Source organism: Heteronotia binoei, chromosome 3 (assembly GCF_032191835.1).
Source record: "Heteronotia binoei isolate CCM8104 ecotype False Entrance Well chromosome 3, APGP_CSIRO_Hbin_v1, whole genome shotgun sequence".
Taxonomy (NCBI): domain Eukaryota; kingdom Metazoa; phylum Chordata; class Lepidosauria; order Squamata; family Gekkonidae; genus Heteronotia; species Heteronotia binoei.
The window spans coordinates 158634005-158653971 of NC_083225.1; the positions used below are offsets into that span (position 1 = coordinate 158634005).

A 19967-nucleotide genomic window follows, 5' to 3' on the forward strand; every position below is an offset into this window, starting at 1 on the left:
CAGTCCCAACCTTGCTTAGCTTCCGAGATCTGACAAGATTGGGCTCGCCTGAGTTATCCAGGTCAGGGCTTCTGCACAGTAACATGCAGGTCTTTCCCTTTCCCCCTGCTATTCAGTTGTCGCAGCCAAAGCAGATCGTCTCCCAGTCTACACGGATGCTGTCATTAATACTCAGCAGAGTAGAGTTCCACACCCAAGCTGAATCAGGAACTCTTTCAATTTCCCACCAAGCTTTTAGAACTCTTTACCCTTACTAATTCTTATTCTCTATGGCTTGCGTCAACAAAAGATGAGGATTCCCATGGAAAGCACCTGGCTAAAAAACATTTATTGTGGAGTTACCAGGCTACAAAAATAAAGTTAGAAGTAGATGGATGACTTTCAATGGACTTGAATGTTAAGATAAATTCTCACCAGATGCCTCAAACATGTTGGGCAGCTAGAAATAGCTTTTCCATTCAGGATACCCCAAGAAAAGGCAGCTGGTATGTGTGTGTGTTAATTAGAAAGAACCATCCTCAGTTCCATCATATAGCTTATTTATGCACACATATTTTCAGATGTCAGCTAGAAGATGAAAGTGGAGTTTGAGTAAATGACTAAAACAAACATGCTGTGTGGTCCACTGGCCAACTTAAACTCATCAGTATGCCCCCCAAATACCAAGTATCCCAGGTACAGGTTCTTAACAGAGAACTCCCATAGAGTTTATAAAAATATTCATGGTGCAGGGGGCGGAGTAAATCACTATCTTCTTCAAAGAAATTCAGCCAAATGGAAAGCCTGATGTTGGTCTGAATATGTGATCCTATCTGCCCCTAGCAATAAATTCAATTTTACTGTGAAGATTATTAGTTTTGAAATTATATTTCTTGACCTCTTGTAATACGTTTCATCATTTATGAAAGGCTGCCAAATTAAGAACATTTACAGAAAAAAAAAAACAAGAAAAGGACAGCCATAAAAGAATGTTCATAGTATCTGCAGTAGAGCCAGTTTGATGTAGTGGTTAAGTGTGTGGACTCTTATCTGGAAGAACTGGGTTTGATTCTTCACTCCTCCACTTGCTGGAATGGCCTTGGGTCAGCCATAGCTCTCGCAGGAGTTGTCCTTGAAAAGGCAGCTTTTCTGGGAGAGCTCTTTCAGTTCACCACCTCACAGGGTGTATGTTGTGGGGGAGGAAGATAAAGTAGATTGTAAGCCGCTCTTAGACTCTGATTCAGACAGAAGGGTTTGGTATAGATCTGTGGTCTTCTTCTTCTTCTTTTATGCAAATAACTATATTTTTTGTATAGTTTCCTAGGGCTCACATCCTCCAACAGGGTCTGTCTGAAAATGAATCTAATATATACCACTCCATTTCTCATACACTGTTAATTCAATATTGGTTATCAGTGATAGTGGCTTAGGAGTCACATATGGATAGTGGCTTAGGAGTCACATTATGGCTGACACTTATGGCTGTTCTGAACACCAATCCCCAATGGGGCACCCTCTCCACATTCCAGGAATGTGGGAAAAACTCTTGACCTGTGGATGTTCTTATTAACAGGTAGTTGCCATCTTGAATCATCCACCACCAGAGGGCTGGAGGAAGGGTGAGATGAAGGCCCCAGGGTAGGGATAGAAGGGCCTGGAAAACAATCAGTTTTAGTGATACAATCTGCAATTTTAATTTTTAAATATAAACGCATGTATGAACTACATAATTTATATGTAACTGGTTTTGATCTAGTATGTTGATAGTTGCTTTTTGCCGTCAAGTCACAGCAGACATGGTGACTCTGTAGGGTTTTTAAGGTGATAGAGACATTCAGAGGTGGCTTGCCACTGCTGGCCTCCATGTCATGACCTTGGCATTCTCTCATCCAAATACTAGTCAAGACAGACCCTGCTTAGCTTCTGTGAGCAGACAAAATTGGGTTAGCCTGGGCTATCTAGGTCAGGGCATGTTAATTATTCATGTTCATAACATTATAGAGGAAAAAAGCTTCAAAAATTACAAGAACATCAGCATTTACGGAATACAGAAGCCAAAACTAATAGTTTTTTCCCCAGCAGGTGGGAGAAAAAAACCAGAAACAAAATTTTAAAATATGTAAAGAATGAGGAAGCCTGTGAACCATATTAGGAACACAATTTTAACTTGCATTCTTACTCAAAATGTGTTACCTAAGAAAAGAGCATGCAGTAACAATGGGAGGTGAAGGGCCCAGTCTTCTCTGACACTATGATCTACCACCATCTCAGTCATGAAGATGACAGCAATATTGCACCTAATGGAGAAAACAACAGCAACAGATGAAGCAATTCTCATAATGCTAATGCAGGCATTCTGGCATGGAATAATTGACAGGTGGGAGTTGGATGCGTCACACATGATTCTCCCATACAATTTAGTTGTTTGTATACAGTATTTATATAGCACTTAAGGCAGCTACTAAAATGAAAGCTAAAATCCATTATAATTAAATAAAATCAGTTAACAATATATTTAATTAGCAGTCAGTACAGAAAGCTAAAACATCAGCCAATAAAAACAACAGCAGCAGCATAAAATGGTCCCACATAAAAAGATTTTAAATCAAAAGCAAGAAGGGGAGGCAGAGTCAGGAAGACCTCGTGCCGCAATGCATGCCACAATCTGGGCTGAACAGCTGAAAAGGCCGTTTTGCTTGTCCATAAAAGTTACTTCAGTCAGCATGGGCATACAAAGCATCCCCTGCCACCTTCCTTAAATCTGGGGCTGATAAGCCCCCAGTGCAGGTGTGAAATCCCCCACCACCAAGACCCATTTTCTGCCACTGCTAGAAGCAGCAGCAGGGGGAAAATTAAAAAGAAAAGAGAAAAGTCCTCATCTAATTACAGGAAATTCCTGGAGCTACCCAGTGATGAATGGTAGTTCTAGGAATCACAATAAACTCTATGGTAAGAATTTCTGATTTTACCATAGAGTTTCTGTGATTCCTAGAGTTACTTTTTGCCACTTCAAGGTAGGTATAGAAATCACTAGAAACTCTGTTGTAAGTAGATGAGATTTTATTTTTATTTTTCATTTATCTCATGGGACACTACACACCCAGAACCCACACACTGGTTGTCAGGAATTGTCTGGTGTCATGGGTAGATTCATACTGGAGGAAGCAGTCCTAACATGTTCCTAGGCCATTTAAGTCCTTAGCTTCAACATACTTAGAAGTGCGTAACTCTGCTTACACCTGCATTGTAAAAGTAATAGCCAGCACTTTGCATTGGCTCCAGAAACAAACAGCCAAACAGGGCATGTTCCCCTTTCCAGTAGCTTTTTAGTCCGTTTCCTTCTAGGCTAGGCTCAAAGCAAAAAGTAAGCCTTGATGGGACAAAAGGCTTTGGTGGGAGAATTAGCTGGTGCAGAAATTATTAATGACTCCCCACCCACAGATTCTCTATTACAAACAGCTTTCTGTCATTTTGGCATATGTGATAAACAGTCTGTAAAACCTTTCTAGGACGAGTCAGGCCTAGAGTGACTAGCCTTCTTGTTGTGAGCCGCCCTGAGCCACTTTGTGGGAAGGGCGGGATATAAATTATAGAATAAATAAATAAATAAATAAATAGCCTCTGCCTGAGAACGATCCCTACCCACTTCAGTTCTAGAATGGGGGAGGGAAACAGGTCTGTGACATGAAGTCGGAATATTTCAGCTTTTCTAAATGCCATCAAACTGATAACAAGTCACGATGTCTACATTTAGCATTGTAATCAAAATGTAATTACACCTGTCACTGTAGATTATATAAGTGGAACATTCCAGTATAAGACAAGCACACAGACTATGACAGGAATAACAGTACATTTGGCTGAGGGAAGTACATATCCTGCTTTTCTAACCAAGTTCTTTATTTTGCAGAATTGTAGGGAAGTTTCATATATTACCTTTTGCCCACATAAATATTAACACTTATAAATGATAGTAACACATCTATTTCACTTGTGTTGAAAAAATAAAATACTATCTATTTTATTCAGATATTTAAGCCTCACTTTTCTTCCCAATGAAGGTCCAAGGCAGCTTACATTGTTCTCCCCTCTTCCATATTATCCTCAACAACAAACCTGTGAGATAGCTTAGGATGAGAGACAGTGACTAGCCCAAGCAAACTTCTGTGGCAGAGCCAGGGATTTGAACGTGGATCTTCTAGATCCTCATCTGACATTCTATTCACTACAGCACATTGGCTGTTACAGAACAAGCAGGTGAACATAAATTTATGCATCCACGAGATGGCCTTTTAAAATCAGATTGCAAAGGCGATTCATACAGTGCCCAATCTTGTGAAAATGTTTGACACGTTCAGTTCCCTGGCCCATGGAAAGACACTGGAAAATAAAACAAATGAATTATGGGGAAACACTGTCAAATTCACTGTCCTGAATGGAGCATATCAGAAATACTGCAAAGGAACCATGAAAGATTATTTTAGCAGGCTGTCATTTTCACCTGTGAAGTGGCCCTCGAGGTGTAATAGTTTCTGGAAGGTAGTCGACAAGTGGTGCCCAGCATCCTCCATTAAATGGCATTGGCAAAGGTTGGGGCTGTTTGGTTTCCACGATATTCAATAGCCAGCTTGTATATGGAGAAACAGGATCATCTGCAGAGGAATATATTAAGGAAATTTTTTTAACAGGAAGGGAATCTGGGAGGGAATTTAACAGATATTTCAGTGAAATAATGATCAGGTACCCACCACACATGCCTCAAATCAGTACAGAACTATAGCAAACTTTAAAGCAGATATGGCCTACATAATAAGAATGTAAGTCATATTCGACAGATTAATTGATTTTGGTATTTTTTACAGCTAAGGATCTAGATCATGAAGCTTGAAGTAACGCTGGCACAATCCAGCCAAATTTAAGGTTAAGACGGATAAAAGGAAGTACTTCTTCACCCAAAGGGTGATTAACATGTGGAATTCACTGCCACAGGAGGTGGTGGCGGCCACAAGTATAGCCACCTTCAAGAAGGGTTTAGATAAAAATATGGAGCACAGGTCCATCAGTGGCTATTAGCCACAGTGTATGGAGCACAGGTCCACCAGTGGCTATTAGCCACAGTGTATGTGTGTATATTACATTTTTTGCCACTGTGTGACACAGAGTGTTGGACTTGATGGGCCGTTGGCCTGATCCAACATGGCTTCTCTTATGTTCTTATGTTCTTATGTTCTTAAGCATTTTTCAGATCTGTTCACTTTTGTGCTTAGGTCTTCCATTAAAATCAATGGGATTCAAAGGTGTTTTGACTGCATCATGCTATTATGACTAGGTATTATGGTCACTCACACTTCTCAGACAACTTCATGTAATCAAATATTTTTAAGTCATACTTTTGTCATCATCGTAAGATCCTCCAGAACTATTGCTGTATCTTGATTCCAAACGGTTATGAGCTCTGATCACATTGCTGAACCTTGAAAAAAAAAGAAAAAAACCCCAAACAACATGTTTCTTTAAACAATTCATGATCTAGATCTAACTGACTTCAATATTCCAGGAAGAATATTCTCTAAGAGTACATTCAGATTACCAACGTTTTCCTGAGCACTGAATTACATTTGAGGAACTGTGGTGGAATGATGATGAAGGAACATGCTGACTTATGTTCCTCCTGCAGGTTACAGCTGACTTATGGTGACCCCGTAGGGTTTTGAAGGCAAGAGAGGTTCGGAGCTAGTTTGCCGCCGCACCCCTCAACTTTTTCCACCCAATCAGGGTCTACCCTGCTTAGCTTCTGAGATCTGATGAGATTGGGTTAGCCAGGTCAGGATAATAATATGATAGCAAAACTAGGACCTAGCTCAGCTACTGGTGATCCCATAAGCGAAGAGGTCTGGGCTTGGGTACGCATAAGATACATGTAGTTTCCTCGCCATAGCAGCAAGCAAACTCAATCTCAAGATGCAGACCTGAATCCCAAGACAGCAATCATCAATATCATATCTGATACACAATTTTTTTCAGGGAGCCAAATATGTGATGAATGCCATGGGCTGACTGCAAAAAAAATCTGTGAAGCAAAAGCCTGTCCCTAGTCAGGAAAATTCAGTTTTAACTCAAGCTTTAAGTCCAAAAGTATTTGAATGAAAGTATAAAAAGTGTTTTACTCAAGGGTGTTTACTGACTATTCCTTACTGAGTTTTTAAAGCAAGATTTGTGATTACACTGATCTGCAGCTGGTGTCACTTGCTTGAATGAAATGGAAATTATTCTAAAGAGAAGATCTAGCTTTTAAGGTCCTACACAAAGCTTGATTTAAAAGATTACAAACCTTTCATCAGTTTCTTTTATGATCCTGTTCTCTTCCATATCAGGAAAACTGTCTTGCCCAGCTACCACAGTGTTGCTGCTTGATGTGGTACCTGTACACACAAAACAACCAACCAACCAACCAAAAAAGAGTATACACTAAGTACTTCATATGTTGATGTTACAGAATACTTTTCATGCAAACCATTGCCAGAGGGGGGGGAATTCCAGTAATCTGATCAGTGTTTATTCTACACCAGCTAGCTTCCCAGTTCTTCAGAACCTCTTCACATATTACACTGAGCTCCATGTATGAAGAAAGGCACTATTAAATCCTTTGCCTCTCCTTCTTTCATCTCAACAATTAACTGACTATTGCAAGGATCTGGACTAAGCCCAGTTCCTGCCTCCTATGAACAGACTATATTACTGTGCAGTATCTTTTTGCATTCGGAAAGCTGGTTATAAAAAGCTTACAAGAAAATGATGTAAAAGTGTTGAATTCTTACCAGAAGCAGCAGCAGAGGCTTTATTGCTGGCAGTAAAGCGGTAGAATGGTGGGTTATCACAATGCTGGACAATGGGGTTTACGGGATCCGTCTGTTGTAGTTCAAAGAGAAGCTCTTCCATCGTTTGAATAGTGTTGTTCCGGCACAAATAGATAGCAACTTTTTTTATCTGAAGAAACAGCAACGTTTAGCAGCCTCAGTGCAAAAGTAATTTAAATTCAAGCACAGTAAATATGATATATTTAATAGGTACTTTAGAATCTAAAATATAATATACTCAATGCATCATCCTTATCCATATATTTTATGGGACTCATTTACTATTAAGAAGAAGGAGGTATATAGAAGTGAGAATCTTTTACAGAAGAATGTATTTCATCTTTTACAGAAGAACATAGGAGTTATAATTGCACTAGCACAGCATTTGTTTTATACAAACTGTTGGGAATTCTATTATATTAGGGAAGAGTGAGGGTCTTGCTCAGTTCCATTAAGAAATATAATTTTATTTCCCATTTATTAAGGTACATATGCTTATTTATCCTAACAACTGGATCAGTAATAAATGCATAAGATTATTTCTAATAGTATTTTATCTTCTACATATCAAGTTAAGCTACCACAATCCCTAAAACAAAGCAAATACTTTTGGGGAGAAAACACACACTTACATAGGATAAAAGAATAGTATCACTGCTAACTCCACACAAGCTAATTAGAAACTGCAGAGCTATTCTCAGGTTGTTGCTCCATTTTTCATTGTTTGCTAAAGCATTCCAGACATTTTCCATTTCAGGTCCAGGCACTTCATCTCCATACTGCATAGAAACACAAATACCAAGCTTCATAAAAGTATAGTAAATTTTCCCCTAATCTTCAAAATATGTACACTAAAAACTGAGATATAATCAGTGAATTGTGGATTATGCCACTATTTACAGGACATATTATCAGTCTGCCCTGAGCCTGTCAGGGGACGGCAGGATAGAAATGTGATAAAATAAAATAAAAATTAAAAAATATTACCCTGCTGTTGTTTTAATGTTTTTGACTGAAGTAATGCCATTTTTCCTCATTATAACCACAGTATCATACATAATATGCTATGCTCAGTCAGAATTCTGTAATCCTAGTTCTATTACACAGTTCACTTGATATCTTCCCATATTGATTGTATTGACCTACATTGTAGCTTATTAGATATCTTTCTGTATGGACTGTTACTGATTAACACTGTGTATACACTATGACCGATTCCCCACTAGGCTTAACCCTCTCTCACTCTCCTCTTCTCCGCGGGGCTTCTGTTGGATTTTACACAAGCTGCCTCAAGATTGCAACTCGCTCCACCTCTTTTGCGCAGTAAGCAAGATCCTCTAAAAAACCAGTTAATGTTTGCCGTGCAAAAGAGGTGAAGTGAGATGCAGCCCCAGGGCAGCTTGTACGAAATCCGACAGAAGCCCCATGGAGAAAAGGAGAGTGAGAGCTAGTGGGGAATTGGTCTTTGAGTCTCAGAGAGGCTAGTGGGGAATTGGTCTTTTGAGTCTCAGTGAGAAAGGCAGGCTGTAAATACAGTAAATGAATAACTAAATTGAATAAATAAGTAGAATTGTCTGAAGATTCTGCTATACTAGTTAGCTCCACAGCTAGAATATCTAACAGGGCAAGTTAACTACTGACATGCAAAAACTCTTCATTTAAAAACATGCACCAAAATTCATATTTATACTTATTGCATTGTTTGCATTTGCAAATGCTTATTTACCTTGGCAGTCATATACATTAGATTGTTAAGCACTAGTGATGTGGCCTCTGGAGAACCCCAGCCATTTCCCTTCAATCCACACGTGACAGTCATTTCCCCCTCTTTGTCCTTTATTTCATCCTCTGGGGTGCTAGGACTTGAACCTGGGAGAAGCAGCCTGCTGTCTACAAGTTCAATATTATGAAGCCATGGGAGCAGGTAGGTAAGCATGATTTGACGCCCGTTTGGATGAGTTGTTGGGAATCGCTGACTTACTTCTAAAAAAAAATAAAAATATTTTATGAAAGTATAAGCCATACTGTAATCACTAGTTTAGTCATCTACCCTGTCATTTTCCTAAAAGATCTTCAAGAAATATGATGAAAAAAGCTTTTGATTCACATCGAAGCAAAAGTTGATTTTATTAAGGTTAGAACTATAGGGTCTGAATGATAAATTCAGAGATAAAAGAACTATATAAATAAAATGAGGCATATTTATATAAACTATATAAATAAAAGAACTATAAATTGATCACAATCTCTATCAGATGACCACGATCCTGTAAAGAAAGAATACATTTCCATGGGGAGAGAACATGCTTACTAAAATTTACTACAAGTTTCAAATCTATATAATATATACAAGTATTTAAAATAACAAGCCAGAAATATAATAATAATAATAATAGCAACACACAACAGAAACCCAAAAGTGTATACTCATTTGGTGGGAACTTCATTCTATTATCCCTGGAATAAGGCAAAAGGAGACTTCTCTAGTTCTGAGTTTTCACTCACATAAACTTTGCTTTCTAGGAACAGTACTTATGACTAAAAATATAAACAGGAATCTGTACCTGAAAACAGTGGCAGTGTGAGCTCAGGATACATTCTTGCCAGTTCATATGACAAATGAGCTAGTGATACGCTATAAAGAGGTGGTAGCGGACCATGAGTCCCATATAAAATACTTCCAGGTCTTTGCTCAGCTACCTTCTTTGAATAAACAAAAAGCTTGGCTTCCAAAATCTACGGGAAAAATGCAAAGGAAATTCCAGATGTGCAACATTTTCATTAAGGTTTTTAAAAAGCAGTACATCAATATCACTATTTAAATATTTTGCTGTAATGTTTTCAATTGGTAGAAATTTAATCTTCTGCATTTGTAGTAGGGCCTGATCATACACCATGGAGAACTAAGGAGAGAATGGGGTTACTTCTCAACTGTTCTCCTTGCCCTCTTATTGCAAAACCACTGGCATCAGTGATATTGGGTGGACATCCAGCAGCCCTCTCTTGGCTTACTTTCCCTTTCCCCCTTCCATCTCTTGTACCATCTTCTCTAGCCCAACTGCCTCATTTGTCCATGCATGGCCAACCCCACACAGAATGTACAGAGCAATATGCTAAAGAAGTCCACCTAGGGGCTGATGTCCCAAATACATTATTGCAAATAAACATCACCTGTGGCTTCCTACAAGTCTAGCTGTCCTTCGTTGTAAAAGTTCAGTACCATAGTGTTATAGTCACAGAAGTGATCACTTCAGTATTGTCACACAAGATCGACAAACAATAAAAATAAACATGTAACACACTGATACATGTATGTGAAAACCAATTACAAAGTTCTTTGTTTCCCCCCATTTTTCTTTTAATTGAGTTAAATTCATACATGCCTGCATTAGTTGCATGGAAATTTCATAAATCTCTCTATTGGTGTCAGATGCTTTGAACAGGACTAGATTTAACAGCGTCACTATATCAAAGGGGTAGTTCCTGAAAGAATAAACATATTTTGTTCCACAGAGATTCTTTATATTTCTCTACTCCTTTAACACTAAGCCGTACACATGGTAACACAGAAAAATAAATACAACCAAAAATAAAAATAAGATACATTTTAAACATCAGTACAATCCTGTCTTCTGCAATATAAATTAGTTATGACGACACTTTTGCAAAAAGCAGGACAGAAAAAAATGTACCTAATTCTCGCAGGAAGTTATTCAATGATCTGAACTACATTCTGAGTCTAAATTACCGCATATATTTAGATGCCTGTGCAGAATTGTTAAACACAAATCGCCTGGGCTACTACTCTCATTAATTTAAACTATAAGTTTATCAATTTTCAACATACAAATGATTAATCAGATGCCCAACATCAGGCACTCAACTTTTCAGCTTTGCTCAGTCTAAACAAGTTGAAGCAAAACAGGCAGAAATGAATGGAATGCAAACACAAAGCAGGAGGAAACCCCCTGAGGATATTGTTGAAAATAAATGCAGGAACGAGTGCTTCTATTTCACTTACTGCAAACACCACAGTGTTTTGGGGTTTTTTTTTTTTTTTTTTTAAAAAAACATTTGGTTATTTCTTGTGATTGGTAAAATTCCTGACTACATTTCCTTGTACTTATATCACAACAAAGAATGTTCCAAGACAGCCCCAAGGCTGTCCATTTTTATAAGGGTTTTCTGGAATGAAGGAAATAATGACTAAATGATGCTATACTGCAGACTGTAGTCCATTCTGTAGTTGCATTTACTATAATCCAAGGAAGAACTCAGATTTAGGAATTGCTTTGCCCCCTTTTGGCGGTGTGCTTACAGATTAGAACGGTGTTGTCCTATTGATGAACAAGGCATTCAGAGAAAGGTGAATGGCTTCTGGAGCAAAGTGGGGTGAAGCTAATAGAGGGAAGATTTTATTTTCCCACAGCAACTAAAACTGCACATATAACCAGCTCTTATAGAAGTAAGGAAATAAAAGACGATAAATGTGACATGGCGTTATCCACTGATATCTATCTGAACATGTGAAAGTGGATTTCAATGTCCACTTTTTGCCAACTAGATGGCCACTTCGCAGGAGCCTTGCAAATGAAATATGTGAGGGAATCTGAGTTATCTATAGACTTGTGTGCTGCTTTAAAAGGTTACCAAAGGATGAAGAAAAAAGTTAATGACCACACAAGACTAGACAATTGCACCAGTCTTCACAATTTCCTTGTCTGCCCCTTCCCATTAACTACCTTTCTGTTTTACCACTCCTCTCTTTCAGTTCACTACCACTGCCTCATCCATATATTCCATCCAATATGAAGTGCTTATTTGCCAACAGCCTACAATAGTTCATTGTCCCCACCAAACAGCCTCCAGCTCTCAGCTGGCCAGACAATTGGAAGGGGAGAAGAGGTTGCAGGAAACAGGCTACATGCAAAAGTCAATTTCTAGTCTATTAAGTAAGCAAGATAGGAACCAACAAATAGGTGAGAAGATATGCCTGACAGTCTGAATAATCTCTCAGTTCTGCATTCAGTTTAGGTCGAAATTGAAGCAGTGACCTTGCTCATATGAATAAAAAGGCACAGCTGTTATTCTGTAAGCTTACTTTTCTTCCTTTCACCTACATCCTGTCGATATCCTCATATTAGTGAAATCGTAATTCTCATATTAGTGGAAGTGCTGCAAATGTGCCGCACCTGAGCACTGTTCTTTTCTTCATTATGATACAAAGATACAGAGGTGCCTTTTTTTCCAGGCAAAGCAGGAAAAGCATAATGCTTAGCTTGAGGTCTTTTGCCTAAGAAAATGTTTATTCATTCCCACTTTCTCACTAGAGTTTTTGTTCTGTTGTCTCCACCATGTTAACATCTGGAAGCCCACCTAACCTAAAGCAAATATGTTTGCAGCTGCAACTATTTCTTTTAACTTTTACATAAAATAGCAGTCTATTTTCAAATAATTTAATGATTTGGTATGCCTCTGTTACTACCCTGGCCCATTTCATATTACAAGAGCCTATATTTTCCTTCTCTAAGAATGATTAATACCTGCTTCCACACACAGTTGCAATTGCTTTGAAGCACCCTGAAGCTAGCTGGTATGATCCAGTATAACATCGGTCTATTGCCCAGTTGAAGAGGTTTATTTGATCCGGATTTAGCTCCAGCAACAAGACGACAACTTCACAGCCAAGCTGATGAACCTGAATGAACAGCAAACAGAATAGTCATCTCAATAAGGAACAGTGCAAAGAAATGAAAAATTAGGATCAATCCATCAAATCTATCCAGCATACAGTTAACAAAAGAGGCCAAACAGTTGAAACTAGTCCTAGACAGACACAAAAAAGGTCATGAATACAAAAGCTTTCACTTGCTGCTTAGATCCAGAATCACATCTGATCATCAGAAATATTCAACCTCTGAACACCTTTTTTACCTGCTTGGTAAACCTAACCATGGGTAGACCTGAATTTGAGTCCAACAGACTAACAAGGTTTTAGGGGTGTAAGTTTTCTAGAGTCAAAGCTCCCCAAAATCTGGTTGGTCTCTAAAGTGCTATAAGATTTGAATCTAGTTCTACTGTTGGGTTGCCAGATCTTACTTTCCCTGCTGGTGGAAGGTGGGAAGGAGTGTTTTGGAAGCAGGGCAGGGCTCTGCCCCCAAACACCAATGTCAACAACACGATAACATCACATGGAAGTGATGCCTTTGTGTTGGGGGTGTTGTGCGATGATGCTCTGGTATGAGGGCAAAACTCTATGATAAATTCAGCCTAAAACCACAGAGCTTTGCCTTCAAACCAGTGTCACTGCGTGACCCCCCAATGTGATTACATAACTTCTACATGACATCACTGCATCAGAAACACTGCCACATGATGCTGCTGTTTGGGGGTTGGGCACTCCCATCTTGACCAGGGGACTAGGAACCCCACCTATTGGAGACCAACATGGCTACCCCTCCTGGAATCATTTTCATGGGTAGACTTGCTTTCCATGGATTCATCTAATCCTTTCTTGTAGCTGTCTAAGCTAGCAGTTGTAGCTGTCTTGTAGCTGTCTAAACTAGCAGTTACCACCTTCTCTGTAGGGATGAATTCCATATGCTATTTATAAACTGTGGGAAAATATTTCATTTTTATTTCAGTTCTGAACTTACTGCCAGCTATGTTCACTTTTCATGTAAGGCACTCTTTCTAACTCTGCTGCTAAATATCCCTCAGCATTATAGATAAATTATGAGTGTGTTTTTTTCAGATTCACCTGGTTTGCATGTTGAATTCTAAGCAGAATACATACAGCTCTGTTTATATACATGAAAAACATTATTAAAGGGTGACTGTGGATTTGATATAAAAGAGGTTCAGTTACATTTAACATGCCATACAAGGAAATCACTGATCTATCGAGTCAAAGGACTTAGTTTCTCCTAAAGCTAGCACAGTTTTTGGCCTTTCTCTGCCAACTCACACCAATATGATTCATCGGGAGCTATTTTAGTAAGTAGAAAATGCTTGTAGATTTGCATTTCAAATTTGTCTGGAATCAGGTGAGTGGTATATAACTTCAAACAGAGATATATCTGAAAAAATGCCATCCTCAACCTTCAGGGTTTCCAGGGCATTACAATCAGTGTTCCCTCTAAGCTGAGTTAGCATGAGCTAGCTCACAAATTTTTAGCTTCCAGCTCACACATTTTTGTCTTAGCTCAGGAAGGAGCATACTAATTCATGCAGTAGCTCACAACTTTAATGCCAGTAGCTCACTAAGTTGAATTTTTGTTCACAAGGCTCTGCAGCTTAGAGGGAACATTGATTACAATGCCTTGAGTGTCTTTCAGCAGAAATTCAGATTAGATAAACCATATAAATTTGGGTATATCATTTGAAATTAAAAAAAAAGTAAAATAGATCTTCAGCTATTGAGGGAGATGTCCACAAATCATGACTAGTTGTAGATCCACTGCAGACCTACCACTGATTTCTGTGCATGATAATAAAATCAAGGTGGGCTGGATCCCAAGAAAAATAGATGCTTACAGTTGTTCTGCAAATGCTTGTAACATGAGTCCATACAATAGTCATACAATACTATAGTATGCACCTAGTAAATGTAGAACACTGTCATAATTAATACTTTTCTCATGCAAAATGTAAAATAGTCCTACCATGAGTAGAAGGCAACGTTCAAATACAGAAGGGTGCCTTACTAACACGTAGCTACACCATAAATGGTTTTTCAAAACAATTCAAATGCAAGAATCCCTGTTGACTTACGCACCCGTAAATCCTGACAAGCTAGGATATTATCAAGCCATTTGTAGAGATAGCCATCAGGGGAAAGACCCACATTGTCAAATACAGGCCCACAGCACAGTACAGCTGACATTGCCTAGGAACAGAAAGAGATGCTGGTTTTGTAAATACTGGGTTAACATACTTTTTTTATTGATTATTTGTTTCAATTTGCTGCCGACAGGGAGTAGATTGAAAATACAACATAACACATCAAGTCACACTGGTTATGACAGCACTTCAGTGATGCTATGCTAGAAATACTGATTGTGAAATGTTCTAATGCATTATGGAAAAAAATAATGTTAAAAATATCCAAACTTAAATCTGGCCAACAAATTTTAGTCAAATGAAAAGGTCTTCTCTTCCTACATCAGGAATCCCTAAATCTGTCACATCTGCCTCTGATTCTCTTACATTCCCTCCTTATTACAGATCAACTGAACCATGTTCTACTTCCATCTCACTCTTGCTCATCTCATTTTACATTTTACTACTGGTATGAAAGAAGTCGTTGCAACAACAGCAGTTTTCTGGTTGCTAGACAACTTTGACTGACAGACGTTGTTTTTCAGTGACAATATTTTAGACTCAGATTTCAAAACAAACACCAAGCCTTCCGAAACAGATGTATGTGACTCTTAAGCAACTATAGGGTTGGATTGAAAGTCAGCAATGGGTGGGTGGGAAGTGCCTTCTGTGTGTGTATGGGAGGGAATATGATTTCTCTGATTCAAGTTGTAGTCCCCCTCCACTTCACCCAACTCATGCCCATTTTTTTCAGGCAACACAGGGGACAAAATGACAAGGAAAATTGGAAAAGATCCATTTAACGAACAGAGCTCTGGATGTGGTTCTTAGGAACAAACCCATGTTTAAAATGTTGTTAATTCCAATCTCACCCATAAAAAACTAATAAATAAAGATCACACACACACACATTGCAAAGCTACAAGAAAAATACTGTAGGCAATGTTATGTATGACTTAAGGAAAAATAAAGCCCATCACTTTCGATTCTTTGCATTTTCTAAATTTAAAGATGGAATATTTTAAAACAATCATGTCATACCTTTAAAGCACAGTACTGATATCTTGTAATCTGGTGATTTCTATCACTGTAACGATCCAGAGGTGTAAACATGATGCTGAATGGTCCTGCCCATTGACTAAACAAGATGAAGAGATGGTGCCGTAAACTTTGCTGAGGAAAAAGAAATCTCCTGTGGTGAACTGAGTGAAGAAAGATAAAATTAGCTTTCTTAATTTGTTAAAACAAAGAAAATACTAACATACATTCTGATGAAACATTCTGCAACCCTGGAGTAAATTTCCTGGTTATAGGTATGGAAAATGTTTTGCAAGAATGCATCATCTATGTAAAGTGCTCCCAGTTGATCTTAAGAAATACTGAATTGTTCAAAAGGCCAGCAGCATCTATGAGAAAGTTGAATAGATTCAGCTTCTGGAACAGGCTTTCTCATAACTATATAGCTGCAAGAAGTCAAAATGTTCTCTCATGGCTCCAAACTGGTTCCACAGCAAGGCTGAAATTGTGCACTCTCTCATGTACAAATCTTACGTGCAGTCCTGGGTTATGATTATGGGCCACCACCACTCCAGTTCCAGGAATCCATGAATAGCATGTTACATTTGCTAAAGGCTGTATGTATACAGGTCAATATAAGTCGGAAATAAATCTCAGCTACGTAGCTACAAGCCACTGGCTATTGCTCTATCATTATGCTACAGCCTTAATCTCACATGCAAATGAGACAATCTGCAAGGTCAATGACTGGCATAAAGCAGTCATAGGGCAATATCCAACAACCAGTGTGTGGATACAGCTTGATTCTGAAATGTACAGATTGTCCACGTGTACACTGAAAAAATGCAAACGCCAGTGTGGAAACGTCAGCAAGAGTAGGACAGTCAAGTTCTGGGGAATTCATTCGCTGGAGCTGATCCTGACGCCTCACTGGCTACATTAACTGAATATGGCTGTGGACTTCTTGCACAGCTTATTTTGTTTTTTAAAAAGCTTTATTTACATTACTCTTGGGTCTAGAGCAGGGGTTTCAAACATGTGGCCCTCAAGCAACTGGCTCTTGTCTGCTTCCTTCTCCCTCTCTTGCTTCCTTTTACATCACAGTTTGCTTTGCCAGGCTTGTTCAATAGCACAGGAGCTACAGAGCAAAACCTCTATTTTCTCTCTGTCTTCTCCCTCCTGGTTCCCTGGGGAAGGAGGGAAAGAGCCAGAGCTTCCGTTGCCCAGTTTCCTGGATCCCATGGGAGAAATACAAAGTAAGCACCTTTAAGATCAAGTGCTAATGTTTTAAGCATGTTTTATTTTAAGTTTTTAAAAAAATCTTTAATTGTCTTTGCGTCCATTATAATGTTTCTCTCTCTGCTACCTAATCTTAAATAGGTACATACATGGCCCTGCCTAACAACGGTTGGCCCAACAAGCTCTCATTTGTATCAGATTTGGCCCTCATAACAAATGAGTTTGATACCCCTGGTCTAGAGAATGGCATAATGAATGGAAAGCAAAAATTGCCTAACAATGCGGAGGGAATTCCTTGTGAAGAAGGCTGCATTGCCATTTCAGATGCTATATATTCAATGTAATCAGCAGTACCGAGCACAGCAAGGAGATGAGTGTAGAGAAAGTTTTCATTAACTTGAAAGAAGTGTTCAGATTTTGAGCACTTAAAGACTTGAAGGCCTTTTCTATTGTCTCAGTGAAAGCAATATGTTCAACTTTTCTATTGTCTCAGTGAAAGCAATATGTTCAATCAGTACAAAGGGCACACAGCCGTAACTAAATTAAGTGTGAGCTACAAGAGAAAAAAAAAATCAATGCTCGCTTTACTCAACAGAAGCTGTTCCTTTGCAAAAGAACCAACTGTTCCTTTGCAGTTTCTATAATTACCTACAGCCATTCACAAACTTGTTGTGCCAAGATTCGAGGATAAATTTAAAATGGCTTCAGTCCCAAATTCTCTAACATATTTCCATTTATAACAATGAATACTGAATTATTTAGGGTTGCTATTTCCATTTGCTATGGTAGTTTCAAAAGGGTAGCCATGTTTATGTCGTGTAACAAAATAAAACAGGGATCTTGTGGAACCTTAAAAACTAACTAAATGCATTCCTGCATAAACTTTTATGAATCTAAGCCCACTTCATCATCAGATGAGGTGAGCTTTGATTGAAGAGAATTTATGATGGAATAAATTTTGTTAGCCTTTCCGGTGCCACTACTGATTTAATTTATTGCTTTTGCAAGGTGTTTCCATAATTTCATGATTATTGTATCTCCATACCTGGCACACACTGAATCAAGTTGGCAATCATTGCACTGAAGTGAGCTCTCATGTCCTTTAGAATTTCAACTTCTTTATCATTTTCTGCTTCCAGTAACATGCGAGTCAGGTCAACATATTCTAAGAACAAGGCTCCAAGTGCTAAGGTATCCCTCTCCAAGGCTCCATTGGTACTATGGCAAAGAGAAGGAGAACATGTTATGAAACCATTCAGATTAACAAAAAATACACGCTGATAGACTGCAGCTCATAATAAAAATGTCAGTGACAGGAATGCAACACCCCCCATCTACTGAAAATATATATATTTCTAAAAACTTTTTTTTATGAATACTCCAAGATATTATCATAATCAAGCAAATGTTGGCACTAGGAGATTCTTTCATGCTCAACTTCCTACCTATCACTTATCACACCAGCATCAGCAAGTAATTCAAAAATTCTCAGCAGTTGTAATCGCAGCAGATCTCGGCGTTCACGGCGCTTCTTATTCTGTATTGCAAAAATGAAAGAGAAGAGGGCAGTATTAATACACCTTATTACACAAATGCAGAACAGAAAAATAAGATCTAGCCAAGCCCTGGACACAGTGGGGTGGATGTAGCCATTACGTTCAGCAATGTTTGAAGCCTTCCACCAGCCTAAAGAGACTTGTTGAAATATACATTGGTGACTGTTAATCACTTGATGCGTTTGACTAGTTCACGTAGACAATATCAGAAGAGTATTTAGTTGCATTAAATGGTTCCAGGAAAGAAATAACATTGATTCTTGGAAGATAGTGGTTAAGATTTATTTACATTGGTAGTCTACATTTAATTTTCCAAAATCCTTGCACAGGAGATAACAGTGCCACAGGTAACACTGCATTTTTACCTGGTCTTAAAAACTCATTATGTACCTCAGAACACTTAAATCAGTTGGGAAAAGAATGTACAGATACCAGCATTGGAAAAGCTTAGGGCAACAAATAGGCTTGACTTGGAGTCTCAGTTTAGCATCTGAAAGAAGCCATTATATAATCACACTGGGATTCATTCTTTGCCCTGTTCCTTTGCTTCTAAAGCTCAGCGAACTATTATAGTCAGAATTCAAATGATTAACTTCTTTGACTCATCTTCTTGAGCAAACATAATCAGATAGAACAGTAGTAGTAGTGCTCCCTTTGTAAAAGGACAGCAGGGGTAAGAAATCTTGCCCACTTCATTCTCCTTCCCACACCTTTACTGTAAAGTGTGGTATTCCTCACTGCACACAAGGGCATCTTTGTACTCATGTTAATAAGAACACAACAGAATTCAAGTCTAGTAGCACAGTAAAGACCAACAAAATTTTCCAAGGTATAAGCCTTCCCACCCCTCTCACTTTCTGACCTTGATATAAGGGCTGATTAATCTTCATTCCTATTTTTATCTGATGAAGTAAACTCTGACATTTCCTTGGGGAAAATTTGTTGGTCCTAAAGGTACTCCTGGACTTGAATTTTGTACTACTACCATGGAACAACATGCTTACCACCTGAAACTATCTTAATAGCAGCATGTACATGACTGTGGAGAGTATACCTTATGCAGTAATGCAACTTATGCAACCATGAATTCAATCTTGAAACAAAATCCTTTCATGCACATTTATATATAATTATCACAATGCTTACTATATCTCATATTAGAGACACTTCTGACAGTGCTTCTTCCTTCTTTCAATGTCTACATTGCCTATTAAACAATAAAAGCTTAATTTGAACAACCAACCTCTGGTCTTCTTTCTAATGCTTCTTTCATTAGTGGATGAAGTTCTTCCACTAATTCCCTAAATTAAAGAAAAATTACTCTGTAAACAAAGTTTTTCATAAATTAAAATAACTTTACTCTTTATAACTGCAATGTGTTTTTATTTCTAAGTGCTCTATTTTAGAAGCTCGTGTCTTCATGCCGTGGTTCCAATGAACATGGAGACCTGTAGTGAGAAGGTGCTCAGCTGTCTTCATTATCATTAATTGCTCAGTG

At 38.4% G+C, this 19967-nt stretch overlaps 1 protein-coding gene across 2 annotated transcripts in view; it reads right to left on the reverse strand.

Moving 5' to 3' along the window:
- Positions 1 to 19967, reverse strand: part of FRY (FRY microtubule binding protein) — a 225217-nt gene that overhangs the window by 66766 nt on the left and 138484 nt on the right. For both annotated transcript variants that reach the window (XM_060234716.1, XM_060234717.1), the window contains exons 24-38: positions 19713 to 19770; positions 18359 to 18450; positions 17959 to 18131; positions 15699 to 15859; positions 14614 to 14724; positions 12380 to 12534; positions 10220 to 10319; positions 9401 to 9572; positions 8563 to 8819; positions 7469 to 7615; positions 6798 to 6966; positions 6311 to 6401; positions 5370 to 5452; positions 4481 to 4631; positions 2173 to 2276 (exon numbers count right to left, since the gene is read on the reverse strand). In XM_060234716.1, coding sequence (XP_060090699.1) covers positions 2173 to 2276; positions 4481 to 4631; positions 5370 to 5452; positions 6311 to 6401; positions 6798 to 6966; positions 7469 to 7615; positions 8563 to 8819; positions 9401 to 9572; positions 10220 to 10319; positions 12380 to 12534; positions 14614 to 14724; positions 15699 to 15859; positions 17959 to 18131; positions 18359 to 18450; positions 19713 to 19770 — 2024 coding nt within the window. The remainder of the gene's footprint in view (positions 1 to 2172; positions 2277 to 4480; positions 4632 to 5369; positions 5453 to 6310; positions 6402 to 6797; positions 6967 to 7468; positions 7616 to 8562; positions 8820 to 9400; positions 9573 to 10219; positions 10320 to 12379; positions 12535 to 14613; positions 14725 to 15698; positions 15860 to 17958; positions 18132 to 18358; positions 18451 to 19712; positions 19771 to 19967) is intronic.